The sequence below is a fragment of the Rhopilema esculentum genome, chromosome 14 (assembly GCF_057945365.1).
Source record: "Rhopilema esculentum isolate cy_ngs chromosome 14, ASM5794536v1, whole genome shotgun sequence".
NCBI classification, from domain to species: domain Eukaryota; kingdom Metazoa; phylum Cnidaria; class Scyphozoa; order Rhizostomeae; family Rhizostomatidae; genus Rhopilema; species Rhopilema esculentum.
The window spans coordinates 10,480,599-10,492,872 of NC_142828.1; the positions used below are offsets into that span (position 1 = coordinate 10,480,599).

The 12,274-nt window shown below is 34.3% G+C and overlaps 1 protein-coding gene across 2 annotated transcripts in view; it reads right to left on the reverse strand.

Moving 5' to 3' along the window:
* LOC135696535 (cilia- and flagella-associated protein 46) overlaps nt 1-12,274 on the reverse strand; it is a 50,774-nt gene that overhangs the window by 14,663 nt on the left and 23,837 nt on the right. For both annotated transcript variants that reach the window (XM_089112302.1, XM_065215956.2), the window contains exons 28-47: nt 11,684-11,779; nt 11,269-11,323; nt 10,696-10,904; nt 9,244-9,333; nt 8,645-8,728; nt 8,060-8,125; nt 7,405-7,553; nt 7,088-7,186; nt 6,581-6,782; nt 5,817-5,870; nt 5,239-5,346; nt 4,813-4,935; nt 4,231-4,337; nt 3,769-3,835; nt 3,472-3,612; nt 2,957-3,031; nt 2,206-2,352; nt 1,107-1,177; nt 712-790; nt 51-128 (exon numbers count right to left, since the gene is read on the reverse strand). In XM_089112302.1, coding sequence (XP_088968428.1) covers nt 51-128; nt 712-790; nt 1,107-1,177; nt 2,206-2,352; nt 2,957-3,031; nt 3,472-3,612; nt 3,769-3,835; nt 4,231-4,337; nt 4,813-4,935; nt 5,239-5,346; nt 5,817-5,870; nt 6,581-6,782; nt 7,088-7,186; nt 7,405-7,553; nt 8,060-8,125; nt 8,645-8,728; nt 9,244-9,333; nt 10,696-10,904; nt 11,269-11,323; nt 11,684-11,779 — 2,100 coding nt within the window. The remainder of the gene's footprint in view (nt 1-50; nt 129-711; nt 791-1,106; nt 1,178-2,205; nt 2,353-2,956; nt 3,032-3,471; nt 3,613-3,768; nt 3,836-4,230; nt 4,338-4,812; nt 4,936-5,238; nt 5,347-5,816; nt 5,871-6,580; nt 6,783-7,087; nt 7,187-7,404; nt 7,554-8,059; nt 8,126-8,644; nt 8,729-9,243; nt 9,334-10,695; nt 10,905-11,268; nt 11,324-11,683; nt 11,780-12,274) is intronic.

Below are 12,274 nucleotides of genomic sequence, written 5' to 3' on the forward strand. Positions count from 1 at the left end.
GCAAGTAAAAATTACCAGAGAGTGCAATGAAATTTCATATTTCATCTTACCGCCGGAGTGTATTCCTCAAGGCCAGGAAAAATTTGTAGAGCCAATTGTTGTAGACACTTTCCAATGAAGAACGCCGCCTGAAATATGAAAAAAAAGGGTCAGTCACGTGGCTTGAAATCAGAGACAACTGGATCGTTTTTATAATATCCTTACATGAGAATATTCCTGAAAAAATGTAAATCTTTAAAGGTCTGACAGATAGATCGTTATATTCTAGTGCTCTACACTCTGTGATATTCAAATAGTCAGTCTGAATAATAATTATCTTATATAAAGAAACTATTTTCAGATGACTTAATGCAAATAAGAAACAAGCAACTAAGGCCTATGTTTCTTGTATAGAATTCCAGACATCAATCAATCAGTTGTTAATCAATCAGAATATGCTGATGAATAGCCTTTCTTAAGCAACAATGGATAGTCGACCATAATCTATCTAAGAATTTCCATTTTTGTCATATGAATAACATTGTCAATACTTTCACTCTGCTTTCTTTTGGCAATGTACTGAGTAAGTTGAAAATGAGTCAATCTTTCAAGGTTTAGCGGAAGTGGATCTTTTTTGCATTTTTGCACTAAAATAGATTGACAATAAAGAGCAAAAACAATAACTATATTGAAAGCTCCCAAACAAAAAGGAAACAAATACACTTCTGTCACCTTTGCTTGAGATTTAGGAATTTTTTCTTTGGAATTGTAGATCTGTGTCAACAAGGAGAGGGCTTCTTCACCAATTAATCTAGAATAGAAGAAAATATGTGCGCATTTGCGAAACTGGAACAAAGTTTCACCAGAGCATAGCGAGCAGAAATGTGACAATGGGTCAACAGGATAAAGGATGATACTTAAACCAACGAAATTTGGGTGGATAGTATGGTTTACGGGAGACAAGACGTTTCAGCTGTGTGAAAAAACTTAATTTACTTTCTTACAACATTTCTGTAAGTGTTTGAGAATATCACTAATATATTCGATATCAAAGTCAGATAAAAATCTTGCAGTATGAATTCAAGAAAATAGAGAAAAGGGGACGAAAAGGGGTTTTTGAGGCTTACCCGGTAACCAGATTCCAGTCTCGCTGACTTTCTGTATATGCAGGAGTCATGGACACAAAGTCTTCTAAGATCTTAACAAAGAGCCAGAAAATTAGTTTTTGGGACCGCAAAACTTGAAGATTGCACGAAATACCGGAAACATAGCATACTAAAGCACTTTCGTCCGACGGTCTTTAGAGCAGGATTGCCATTTGGCCGTTTTGACGGCGAAATTCCTCTATTCTGGCCGTTTTTCAAAGCTATTGGCCGTCCAAAATTGATTTGGCCGAACAAGTAAAAGTTGGCCGAATTTTGGCCGCATGTTGAAAACTACAAATTACAAAGACAACGACAATTTTTGCACAAAAAAAATTCAACATTTTGTTAAAACAATCTCAAAATTGCAAATAACGAAGCAAGAAACAAAGAAAAAGATAACAGAAAATTGAAATTGAAAGCAAGTTCGAGCTTTTTTAACAAACAAAGCCAATTTGATTACACTATTACTCTAAAGACTTGGCCAAAATGTAGCTTTTTTGTATATTTTGTTTGGCTGGCCGAATTTGGCCGTCACGCGTAAAATATTTGGCAGGCAACCATTCCAAGCATCTGGCAACCTTGCTTCAGAGTATAAAGTCGGATAATAACCGAAAGTAAGCTGAAAATTCATATCCGGGTGTGGATCGAAAATAACGTGTTAGGAAGAAAGAAGTGTTCGACTTTTTGCCTTGATTTTACCAATGAGCGACCGCTAACCTCTCGCTTAATTGAAGTGTCCAAGAGAGAAAAATGAACTCTTTCTGTCTTCACAAGTCGGGATCCTTTGTTTTTGCGTAAACAGATTCCAAAAGTCCTGAGTGTAAAGACGACCTAGCCTGCTCAATCAATGAAAAGTGCTTTAGTATGTTGTGTTTTCGGTATTTCGTGCAATCTTCCAGCCAAGAAATTACTAAAATCAAAAAGTATTATTGCCTCAATAAGGTAATTTTGCATGTTCAGATAATGAAGATATTATCAATATTACTGCATGATGTCTTCATACTATATACTCTAAGAAAGGATGGTAATGATGATATGAAAATGACAAAGATCATTATGAAATGATGACGATTCCTGCCACCTTATCCATGCTGCCCTTTCTGCACTGTGATGCTTGCCGCATCTGTATGTCATTTGTCACTTCACCAAGAATGGTGACGGCTATTTTCATTGCATGCAGAACTGTCTCTGCGAGCTCCATTTCAACAGGTAAGCAGGCATTGCCAATCTAGCAAAAAGAACAAAATGCTTAATACAGTTTGAGTAGAGAAGTGGATAATCTACCTGGTTCAAAAGCACTCCCATACAATTTGGAGCTGATAAAACAAAAAAACATCATTGGGAATTTCACAGAATGATAGAGAAGCATGTTAGTAGTTTTTGCTAAGCGAATATTTTAAACGCATAACCTGATTCTTGATGGGTATTTAGACTCCGTTGAATATTCTGCTTAAGAACATTATGAATTGGGAATCGCTAAGTCGAAGAGAGGATAAATCATGGGCAAATCTATGTGTACTAACTCTAGTAGCTTAGTGTCAAACTCTATCATTTTCATATCATGCAATAGAATTTAATTGAATAGCCATCAGATGTATAAATCGGCTGATAGGTTTTAAAGACTCTCAAAAATTGAAAAACCCATATATACCGTTATCAAACGTAAAAGCTCATAATACTAAATATTACAACCGAATCTAAATTATATTTAAGTATTATTTGGAACTCTCCCTGAAGATGTAAATACTCATGCATAAAACATTTTCATGGAAATATTTCGATTTTCGACTGCATCAGTAACGAAAATAGCATAATAGTGGCACTCAAAATACCTCAAAAGTTGCCTTCTTAACACGTGATTCATTTTTCTTTGCTATTGCGATTGCCTTTCTTGCGATTTCAAAACACTGACATAGAAAAAGGTACAAGCGAAGAGATTATCCGTCTTGTCATTAAATAATTCAACTCAGGAAAATAATCTAAATAATAAAGAAACAAGATATAAAAAAATAAGTATAGTTGAAAGTTTTACATAAATAAATAGAGCCAAATAAATGGACTGATCAATGACATAATTACTTTTTAAACATAAGACAATGGATTACAATATTACTTTCTTACTGTTAAAACGATTGTTGTTTACGCCCCTATCGTCATTGTATCTGTATTCTGTCAACTCTCTCTTCTGCCGAGGTTTAATATCGATACCTAGACTCATTTTCTTATAAGCACAACATAAATCGTCCTATATCGCATCAAGGATCAAGGTTTACATGAAAAGAGCCGTGAATTAAAAAACTAAACAATATCACAATTGATCACTCAGAGGAAAAATGTAGTAAAGTACCTGGATTAAAACTGTTTTTCTCTTTTCACGACTACTTGACGAAATCGATGATTGCAATAGGATACACTGCGACTTAAGTATTCTTAAGACCTCTCGATTGCAACCAAGACTTGTGAAATTTTCAAGACTTTCATCCAACAACTAAAAAATTAGCTAAAATTTAAGAATCTCTAGAATTTTAACAATGTAACTTTCTTAATGGCTACTGACAAGAATCCCACGAAAATTAGCAGCAGTTTTTTTTGAAATCTAAAATAACATTTCATCTCTCACTGCTTTAAGGAAGAAACACCAAACCTGGAATATTTCCTGATTTTTCTTGTCATCAATGACGCTACTCGTTTTGAGAATATAGTCAGCTAGCCTGCAGCAGAAGGTGAAATACCTTGGGTGAATAATAGCTTATATCAGCCAGTTTTAAGATAAATAGGCAAAAGTCTAAACTATTTCATAGCCAATAAACCAATAAACAAACCATCAAAGCATCAATAATTAAAGGATTTACCAAGAAAAAGCACAATAGAAACGCATCTTGATTCAAACAGCAGGGGAAAGAACATCAAATATAGAATTTAGTCTTTTTTTAGAATAGAGCATATTATATCATTAACAGTTGCAGCAGTACATTAGCAACTGTGCTCTTGTTGACAGAAAGGATTCTAAAATACCTAGAAAAGACTTTAAGAAAAAATTCCAGACGTTTTTAAGCTTCTGTTAGTAACAAATCTTTATAACATTATCAAAGAAAAGAGTTCGTACTTTGCATGCAAAACTGCTTTCACATACACGCTCTGACAGAATCTGTTGGGACTCTTCCTGCTGAGGTCGTCAAGGAGACGAATTGATGACGTCAAAATCTCTAATGCCTAGACAAGATTATAGTGTGTGGTCAACAAGCCAAAACACCTTTAGAGTAATGTATAGGTAATGGTTTAGTTTAAAAGGATTCCTTGTCTGTACAGCCTCCACGTTTTAATTAATGCCTCACCCTAGGCAGTCCGTTGTCTCCTGAAATTGAGATTTAATAAGGTCGTGTTACTTGAAGTAATGCAGTTGATATAGTCTAGCTGTTGCTGTAAAGCAGGTGTACAGCAGTTGCTGCTGAATTTCTTTTTGACCTGTTAAATACATCATCAAAAATGTGTCCAAAACTCAGAGGCATGGAATCAAAAAACTGAACATGGTGAAGTTCGTGCCGACATCAATTTTTTTGCAATCATGCCATTTATTCTGCAGATAAGTGGATTATTTTCTCTCATTTCCCAGTGTCTATTGAGTCAGCACACGATTCCTGTAAATAACTTCAATGGACACAGGGATCACACGGGATATAGAGCTTACCTTGTCTGAGGAGGCAATCTCGGGATGACACTGGAATGTTGTCGGTATCGCTAAAGAGCGGTAGTAAGCATCAACCTTCAGTGCAATTACCTGGCACCAAAACTCCAACGATCCTTCCAAGTTCTGCAAAAGTTCAAAGCTACCCATCAAAGTTTTGAATAAAAAAGGTTGAATGAGAGTTGATCCCGCAGAAAAACTGGAAATCTATTGGAAAACCGTAAAATTTTGGAAAATGATATGCCTCGTTAAAGTAAGTTAAAACATGTTAACATATATTTGAAACAAAACACCTGATACAAATTCAATGCACATAAAATTTCAACCTATGTACACGACATAAGGATCAAATAAAAAGAAACGCGAAAGACTGCTTTCAGAGGATTCCAATCATCAAACAACGTTAATCAATTTAAAAGCAATTCCAACCTGAATTCTTTCTAAATGAGAGATAGCAGTGCCCCAGTCGCATTCTTGGTAGGCTAAAACGGCACTGTTGAATTCAATCTGGGCCAAACAGTGGTCGTCTTTAAAACCCTTAAACGAAAATGCTTCTTGAAAACAAAACCGCTCTGAAATTACGATGTATGAATTTATGAGCGGAGAACACACATTGATAAAATTTTTATCAGGATTTACAAAATTTGTAGACCTTCTAATTTAATAATGCTGAAAAATTCAACTGTTAAATTGCATTACTTTTAAGCTCACCTTGTCCCAGCCAGATTCTTAATTTAAACTTGAAAACAAAACTATAAGTGTTATAATACCAGTTTGCCAAAGGGATGACTTTGCAAATGGCTTTATGTAAGAGCTTTAAAAACATCGCATTAATCAATTAAGTTTCAACAAAAAATTCTTAAGAAGGTAGCAACATGTGAATGTTAAGTGGTCTTTTGAACAATCATAGATTTTCTTTCTTCGACAACGCAGATGTTAAGGACCTAAACGGAAAATCAGCAAAAATAGAACCTGGCAACAATAAAATCTATTTTCTTAAAAATTACTTCTGCGCTTCTTCTTGCCTCTTCCAGTAACTCCCTTGCATCATTATACTGCCCCTTAAAGAAATATACAATAAAGAATCAGAATTAGCTGCAAAAAAGTAATCAAAGCTCAAGTGCAGTGGACTCTACCTAGACACCTTTGTAATGCCAGCCTTCATCTGGTGGGGGAACTTGTTGTCACTATGATACCTCATTTATTCGCAATAGCCACTCGTTATAATTCGTCATGCAGCTCTCTCTATAGAATCCTACAAAACCCTACTTGGAAGGATTTCTTTACTTACAGGTCACAGGGGTTAGTTTCAGTTCAGTTTATTTTACAAATTTTACAAAATATATACTTCAACACAAATTTATTTTCAGGACACGAACAACAATCAAAGTAAAAGTTAGGACCCCTAGCTGTTACTTTTAAAGAAGGGGTAGGCTGAAAAAGCACAGTTTGATATACCCATATTGATAATACTTGGATGATAGTCACAATGATATAATAGGATTGGGCATAATAATGCTATTATTGGCTGTGAGTATATCGAGACTAAGTGAAATATGTCAACGATAAAGATAACTTATTATGACGCTTTTTGGCAGTTTATACATCAGGCTTATTCTTAAAGCCTAATATGATTTAAAATAATATTAAATATAGAATAAACCGTAACTAGATTAATTAATCAGCATATGAATCATCCTAATTTGATGGCACATGAAATCAACCAAACCACCAGCAAAAATCAAGAAATATTTATTGTACAAATACAGACCTGTTTGATTAGAAAGGCTGCAATTCGGGTCCAGATCTCTCGTCTGGCTAGCCCTCCGATCAACCTCCTATTTCCGCTTGACCGGGTGGTATCTTTTTGCTTGGTGCTTGGCTTGTCGGCTTTAATTTCCATTGCATGCTTCGATTCTTCTGCATACACTTGGGCCTCTTTCTCTTTCCAAATAAGAACTTTTTCTCTTGATCTAAAGTAATAAGAGATAAATCTTCGCAACAAACACCCAAAATCAGCCGCAAATACATAAACTAAAATTCAACCAAAAACATATCTACAAACCTATTTCAAATTCTAAAGATTTGTATACACTAACTATCATCATCTCGCCGAAAGGCTCGCCCAATCATTCATGGTTTTCCATAATGAAAAATATGTTGCAGTTATTTCTAAACGAACATCACATGATCAACACGTATACTTTTCCTAATTATTTGAGATGCCTCTCCATGGCTAAGAATGAGTAATGAAAATAAAATGTCTTCTTCCACTTACTCTGCTTTATCTTCTTCTGTGATATACTGAGGCCCAAGTGATCTAGATAAATTGCAGCTGGCGGAAACCATTTCTAGATCGTTGAGAATATCCAAGAGCCTAAAATACAAGGATATTCGACTTGAGAAAGAGATCACTAAAACATGTAGTAAATAATCAGCTTATTTGTCACAGAACGCCCTTTGAAGCATGCACAAGATAAAACGTGCAGCAATGCAACTTGTGATCTAATGATAAATGCTCAAAAATATGATAGCGATAGTCTGCAAATGTAGTTCAAAAAACGCAATGACTTAAGAGCTTTTGGGTATACGTACTGAAGCTTGGACAAAGTTATCAAAAATTTGTCTTCAAGTATCTCCGCTGCAATAAAACAGTTGAATGCGCAGACAGGAAGACACAGAGGGTGATACCCATGCTGGCACAGTGAATTATTCAGAGCTTCCATGTAATAAAACGTCAGCTCCTAAAAGAGGAAGTACTTTTTGTATGATTGTTGCAGCAGTAGACAGTAAAACAAATTAATCAAAATAAATTGATCAGAAATCACTTTGGCAAAAGTTCTTATTAAAGGTACTCTGGGGCAGTTAATTTTTCAGTAGGAAAACGTGCCCCTATAATTCTTGAAACATTAGATATATCAGTGCACGTATTGAAAACAGTCATGGCTGCATTTTTGCAATGCTATAATTATTACGCAACTTATGCATCCCATGTAGTTGCTCGTTGTTCCCAGCTTTGGCCATTTACCGGCCTCCCTTTAAGTCAAAGAAAAGTATCCTTGATTCTAATGTGCTCTGTACCAATCTCCTTAGAGTTGAAGCCCCGAATGAAATATTAACACATTCTAAATTATTAAAGGCAGTAATGTGCCTAAGTTGCTATGTTTCTCTGTATACAGTCCACCCCATAGGGCCATAAAAGCAACATTAAAATTAACGTTAAAATGAATAGTTAGCCATGGATCCTTACCGGCTTTTTAATACTTCTTTCACTAATGAAACAGCCAGAAACGTCTTGTTTAAAATACTCTTTCAGCTAAAAGGGCAAGAAGTATGTTATTTGGCAAATTGAAATAGCGCAAAGAAGAGAGAGATAGCTAGTTGTTTAATAGATCGGATTTTGGCAAGGATCGCAATTTCTAGCCTATTGCCTTAAGCATTGACTAAGACAAATTTAAATTGCGGCAAAAATAAATAACTGGTAAAGAAAGTAACAAAAATCAAAACTGTACCACCAAAAGTATTTCTAGAAGCAAAATTTCTGTACTTATGCATATACTTCAGCGTGAAAATGCTAGACGAAAAGTTGATATTCTAATTTTATTGTATTTGAGGCGAAACAAATTGCAAATATACTACTAAAGGAATGGCATAGTGCTTGCTTCTTTAAATAAATCTTTCTTTTTACAGACAGCACAGATACGTAACTGAAATGCACATGGATAAACACAATGCCAGTAGGGATAATGATGTATTAATGAAAAAAGCCTATAATGAAAAACTTATATAAACTTATAATGAAACTTATAACTTATAATATTGAGCTACTACATACTCTTTCTGGCAGAGCGAAAGTTGCCCATTGTTCAAGAGAAAACGGAATGCATGTCTTTGATGCCACACGATCAATTTTGTTTGCCTGACGAAAGAACAATATTTCAAGAAGCTACAAAGTCTTACATTAACTATAGTATATACTTCTTTCCACATAATTTTAATTTCGGAAAGGCCTGAAAAATTTGGCGAAAACGTTCGTGTCGTTATCTTTCTGCAACATTTGGTTCAAGGCAACGAAATCTCTTTTTTCTAAATGCTGAAAACTTTCAGGCCTGCCAGGGGAGGGTTAACACAATCGGCTGAAAGAACTATCAATCTCAAAATGCAATTTACTATTCTTTCAATAACAGTTGTGGATGTTAAATGAAAAACGCAAACTCGAGCCTAAATTTCACTTATATTACCCACAAGTATCATAAAAATGATAAAAAGGATGTTAAAGTTCTCGCCAAAGCCACAAACAAGCAATGAAATACAAGCATCGAGAATGTATACTGCCAATCTGATATCAAATTGATATTTCATTCTTTTGTTATATTGAGCGCTGTTTGATATACATAAAATGAAGTCCATCTCAAACTAAAACTTTGTACATACATCTTTCTTCCTAGATTCTGCTTTGGAGAAGGGGCGCTCTCCTGGTTTTACACCGTCTCGCATCGCCTTTTCTCCGATTCTTATTGAGTTCTTGTGAAAGATGAAATGATGAAGAATCATCGAAAGGGACGTTACATATCTATGTTAAACATACATGATTTTTCTTCACTAAGCACGTATGAATATGCTAACATATGAATACCTAATAATGCTAAACATACATGATTATGATGAGCTTCCAAAATTATGTTGAACATACATAATCATGCTGAGCATATATAATAAGATTACCGTAACTATCCACTTGGGGTACAAAAGTATGGAAACGGTAGTTAAAAATGGCACACAGTGGCCACAAGCTTAAGATGGCAAATTTCTGAAAGAAAATTACTAAAAGAAGGGGCTTGGGGACGATAGTTAATGGCGCAAAAATGCATCGCTTAAGTAATTATTATAGCAAAGAAACTTCAAGCTTCGCTCTGTGACCAAATTATCACTTAGAAGACTCTTTTAGCAGAAATCTAGGACTTGAAAGAGTTCCAATATTGTCAACAGGTGAGTCACTTTTCATTCGAAAAACAAGACTGTGGTTTTTGAATTTTTAATTTGCTCATCATCTACACAAATAACAATAAAAAAACAATTATGCTAAATGTTTAATCTTTATTGTGCTTCTGCAAATCGTGAATTGAATTACTTAAATCCAAGCTGTTTATTTTTTTGCACACAATAAACTGCTTTGATCACTAAACGTCCCTTTATCGATATTCATCTCGTTTCATTATCAATAATCTGCAGGTCAATATCTCAAATAAAAGAATCTTCCAAGTAATAATTTTATTATGTAAACAAACGCAGACGTGTCCAGATTTAAGTATCAACGGACTATGTGGTGCCTCTTCAAAGTTTCCTACATTTCATCATTATTGGTTATCAATGCTTCGATAAATTTCTTAAGAATTTTTCTGAATATTTGTTCAATATTTCACATATTTTTGTTATCAAAACAGTATAATAATCCTCTAAATTCATTCCGAAGTCATTAGAAATGAAAGCCCCTTCACCTAGTAATTTTGTTTCGGGAAATTTATCATCTTTGCCCTTGGCCACTGTGAATCGCCATTAATGACTATCGTTTCAATACTTTTGCAATCTAAGTGTATATGCCCAGCATTTCGCTAACCATATTTTATTATGCCATTAAAAGCGAGATAATTGAGTTTGCAATATAGTGCCTTAACTTGCATTGAATCTATAGAAAATTTCATAGTTAACTTAGGGTTTTAGCTTTTTCTCCACTGGCACATATTTTGGGGCTTGAATTTTATTTAAAGATGAAATAAATTGATAAATTGCCACTTGAAGTAAAAAGTTGCAGATACTTTCTTTACATTGTTTATCAAGGTTGAAATGCTTCGATTTACCTGAGATTGCAATTAACATAGTAATTACCTGCCAAAGTCTCTGGATGCAATAAGCAGCGGTGAGGATATTCTCTTGTGATTTCGGAGTAGAACCTTCTTGCATCTGTGCCGACATCATGTGCAGCCTAGCAAGTGTTTCTAGGCTTTGCATGTCAACACAGTCACTGATTATTGTCTTTATGTCATTATCGTTTGAGATTTTGATATTCTTGTCACTTATTCGTGCACTTCTTGGTACTAAAATTCAATTTTAATTTAGTATTCATTAAAACAATGGAAGAAAATTGAAAGTAATGCTTACATTACAAGAACAACAAGAGCTACGGCAAGGTTTAATGTAAAATGAGAAAAGGGGTGCTGTCAATAACTTTAATAGCTAGAAGGGAACCACTGTTAAGAAATGCTTCGACTTATCTTTTCAATTCATGTTCAAATCGCTTTAGAAAAGGTTTTATCGCAAGATTTAGAAACTAGTGGACTACCTAGATATGTCTTCACGAGTATCATAAACAAACTAGTGGACTGCCTAGATATCGTCTTTAATTATTAATTATTCAAAAAACGAAGTTAAATGAAAATAATATATAAATCTTTAACTTACCAAGGGTATTTTTTGATATAATGACATCGATAACTATATCCATAGCAGCTTCCAGCTGTCAAATAAAGAAATTTCGCGTTTAACTTAAAATAACCTGCTTTTATTTTAACCAACTGTTTCCTCTTCACGAACAATTATTTGACATGATTTAGGAAAAATTAGCGCTAAAAAATTAAAACATTTTGTCAAATTTTCCTTGTTTAGAAATGAAAAAAAGTGCTGTCATGACATTAAATGATTAATCGAACGAAGTAATCACTGGACTTCGAGATTTTAAGGCACTTTTCTCAGAAAACATCAATGGGGTGAGTAGAATATGTATTCTATTCATCTCACTTGAAAACACATTCTTCTAAGTTTGTATTAACAAAAGAGCCTATAAGCAACAAAAATTATAATTAACATATAATCTCACGTGATCAAGGCAGTCTGACAAAGGGAATTCATTCACAAACAACCAATCAGCAAAGTCTGAGAGGAAATCAACTTTCTGCCACTCGCTCCCAGGGCTCTATCAATACGAAACAAAAATGCAAGCACGGGCCTATGAGCTACACAGCAAAAGCATTGCTTTTAAAAGAAAATCTTTAAAACAAACAAATACTCATCGAGCAACACACAAAAGTACTCCACCGATAGGCAAATATATTTATCTTTAACATCATAAAGTACAAAAATATTTCTTGAATCGGTTATTGAGTTGAAACGATGTTAAATGAAAGAAATATCAAAAATTGCTTAGATGCTGAATGAAAACTTTGATTTCGTTGTTTTGGTTTGAGCCTCCAAATAAGATATTACTTGAAAACACATTTTTTTGGTTTTTAACAAAATCCATATTTGAACATTGAAACACCATTGACGAAAATTGGGTACGCAATTACTCTGCTCAAAGAATGACATAACTTCCACGTCATTTAAAAAGAATTAACAGCTGTCATACTCAAACTGGTGTTTTGTTTCCTACTTATTCCTGTCAATTTAAACATGTAAGGAGAAGAAAATG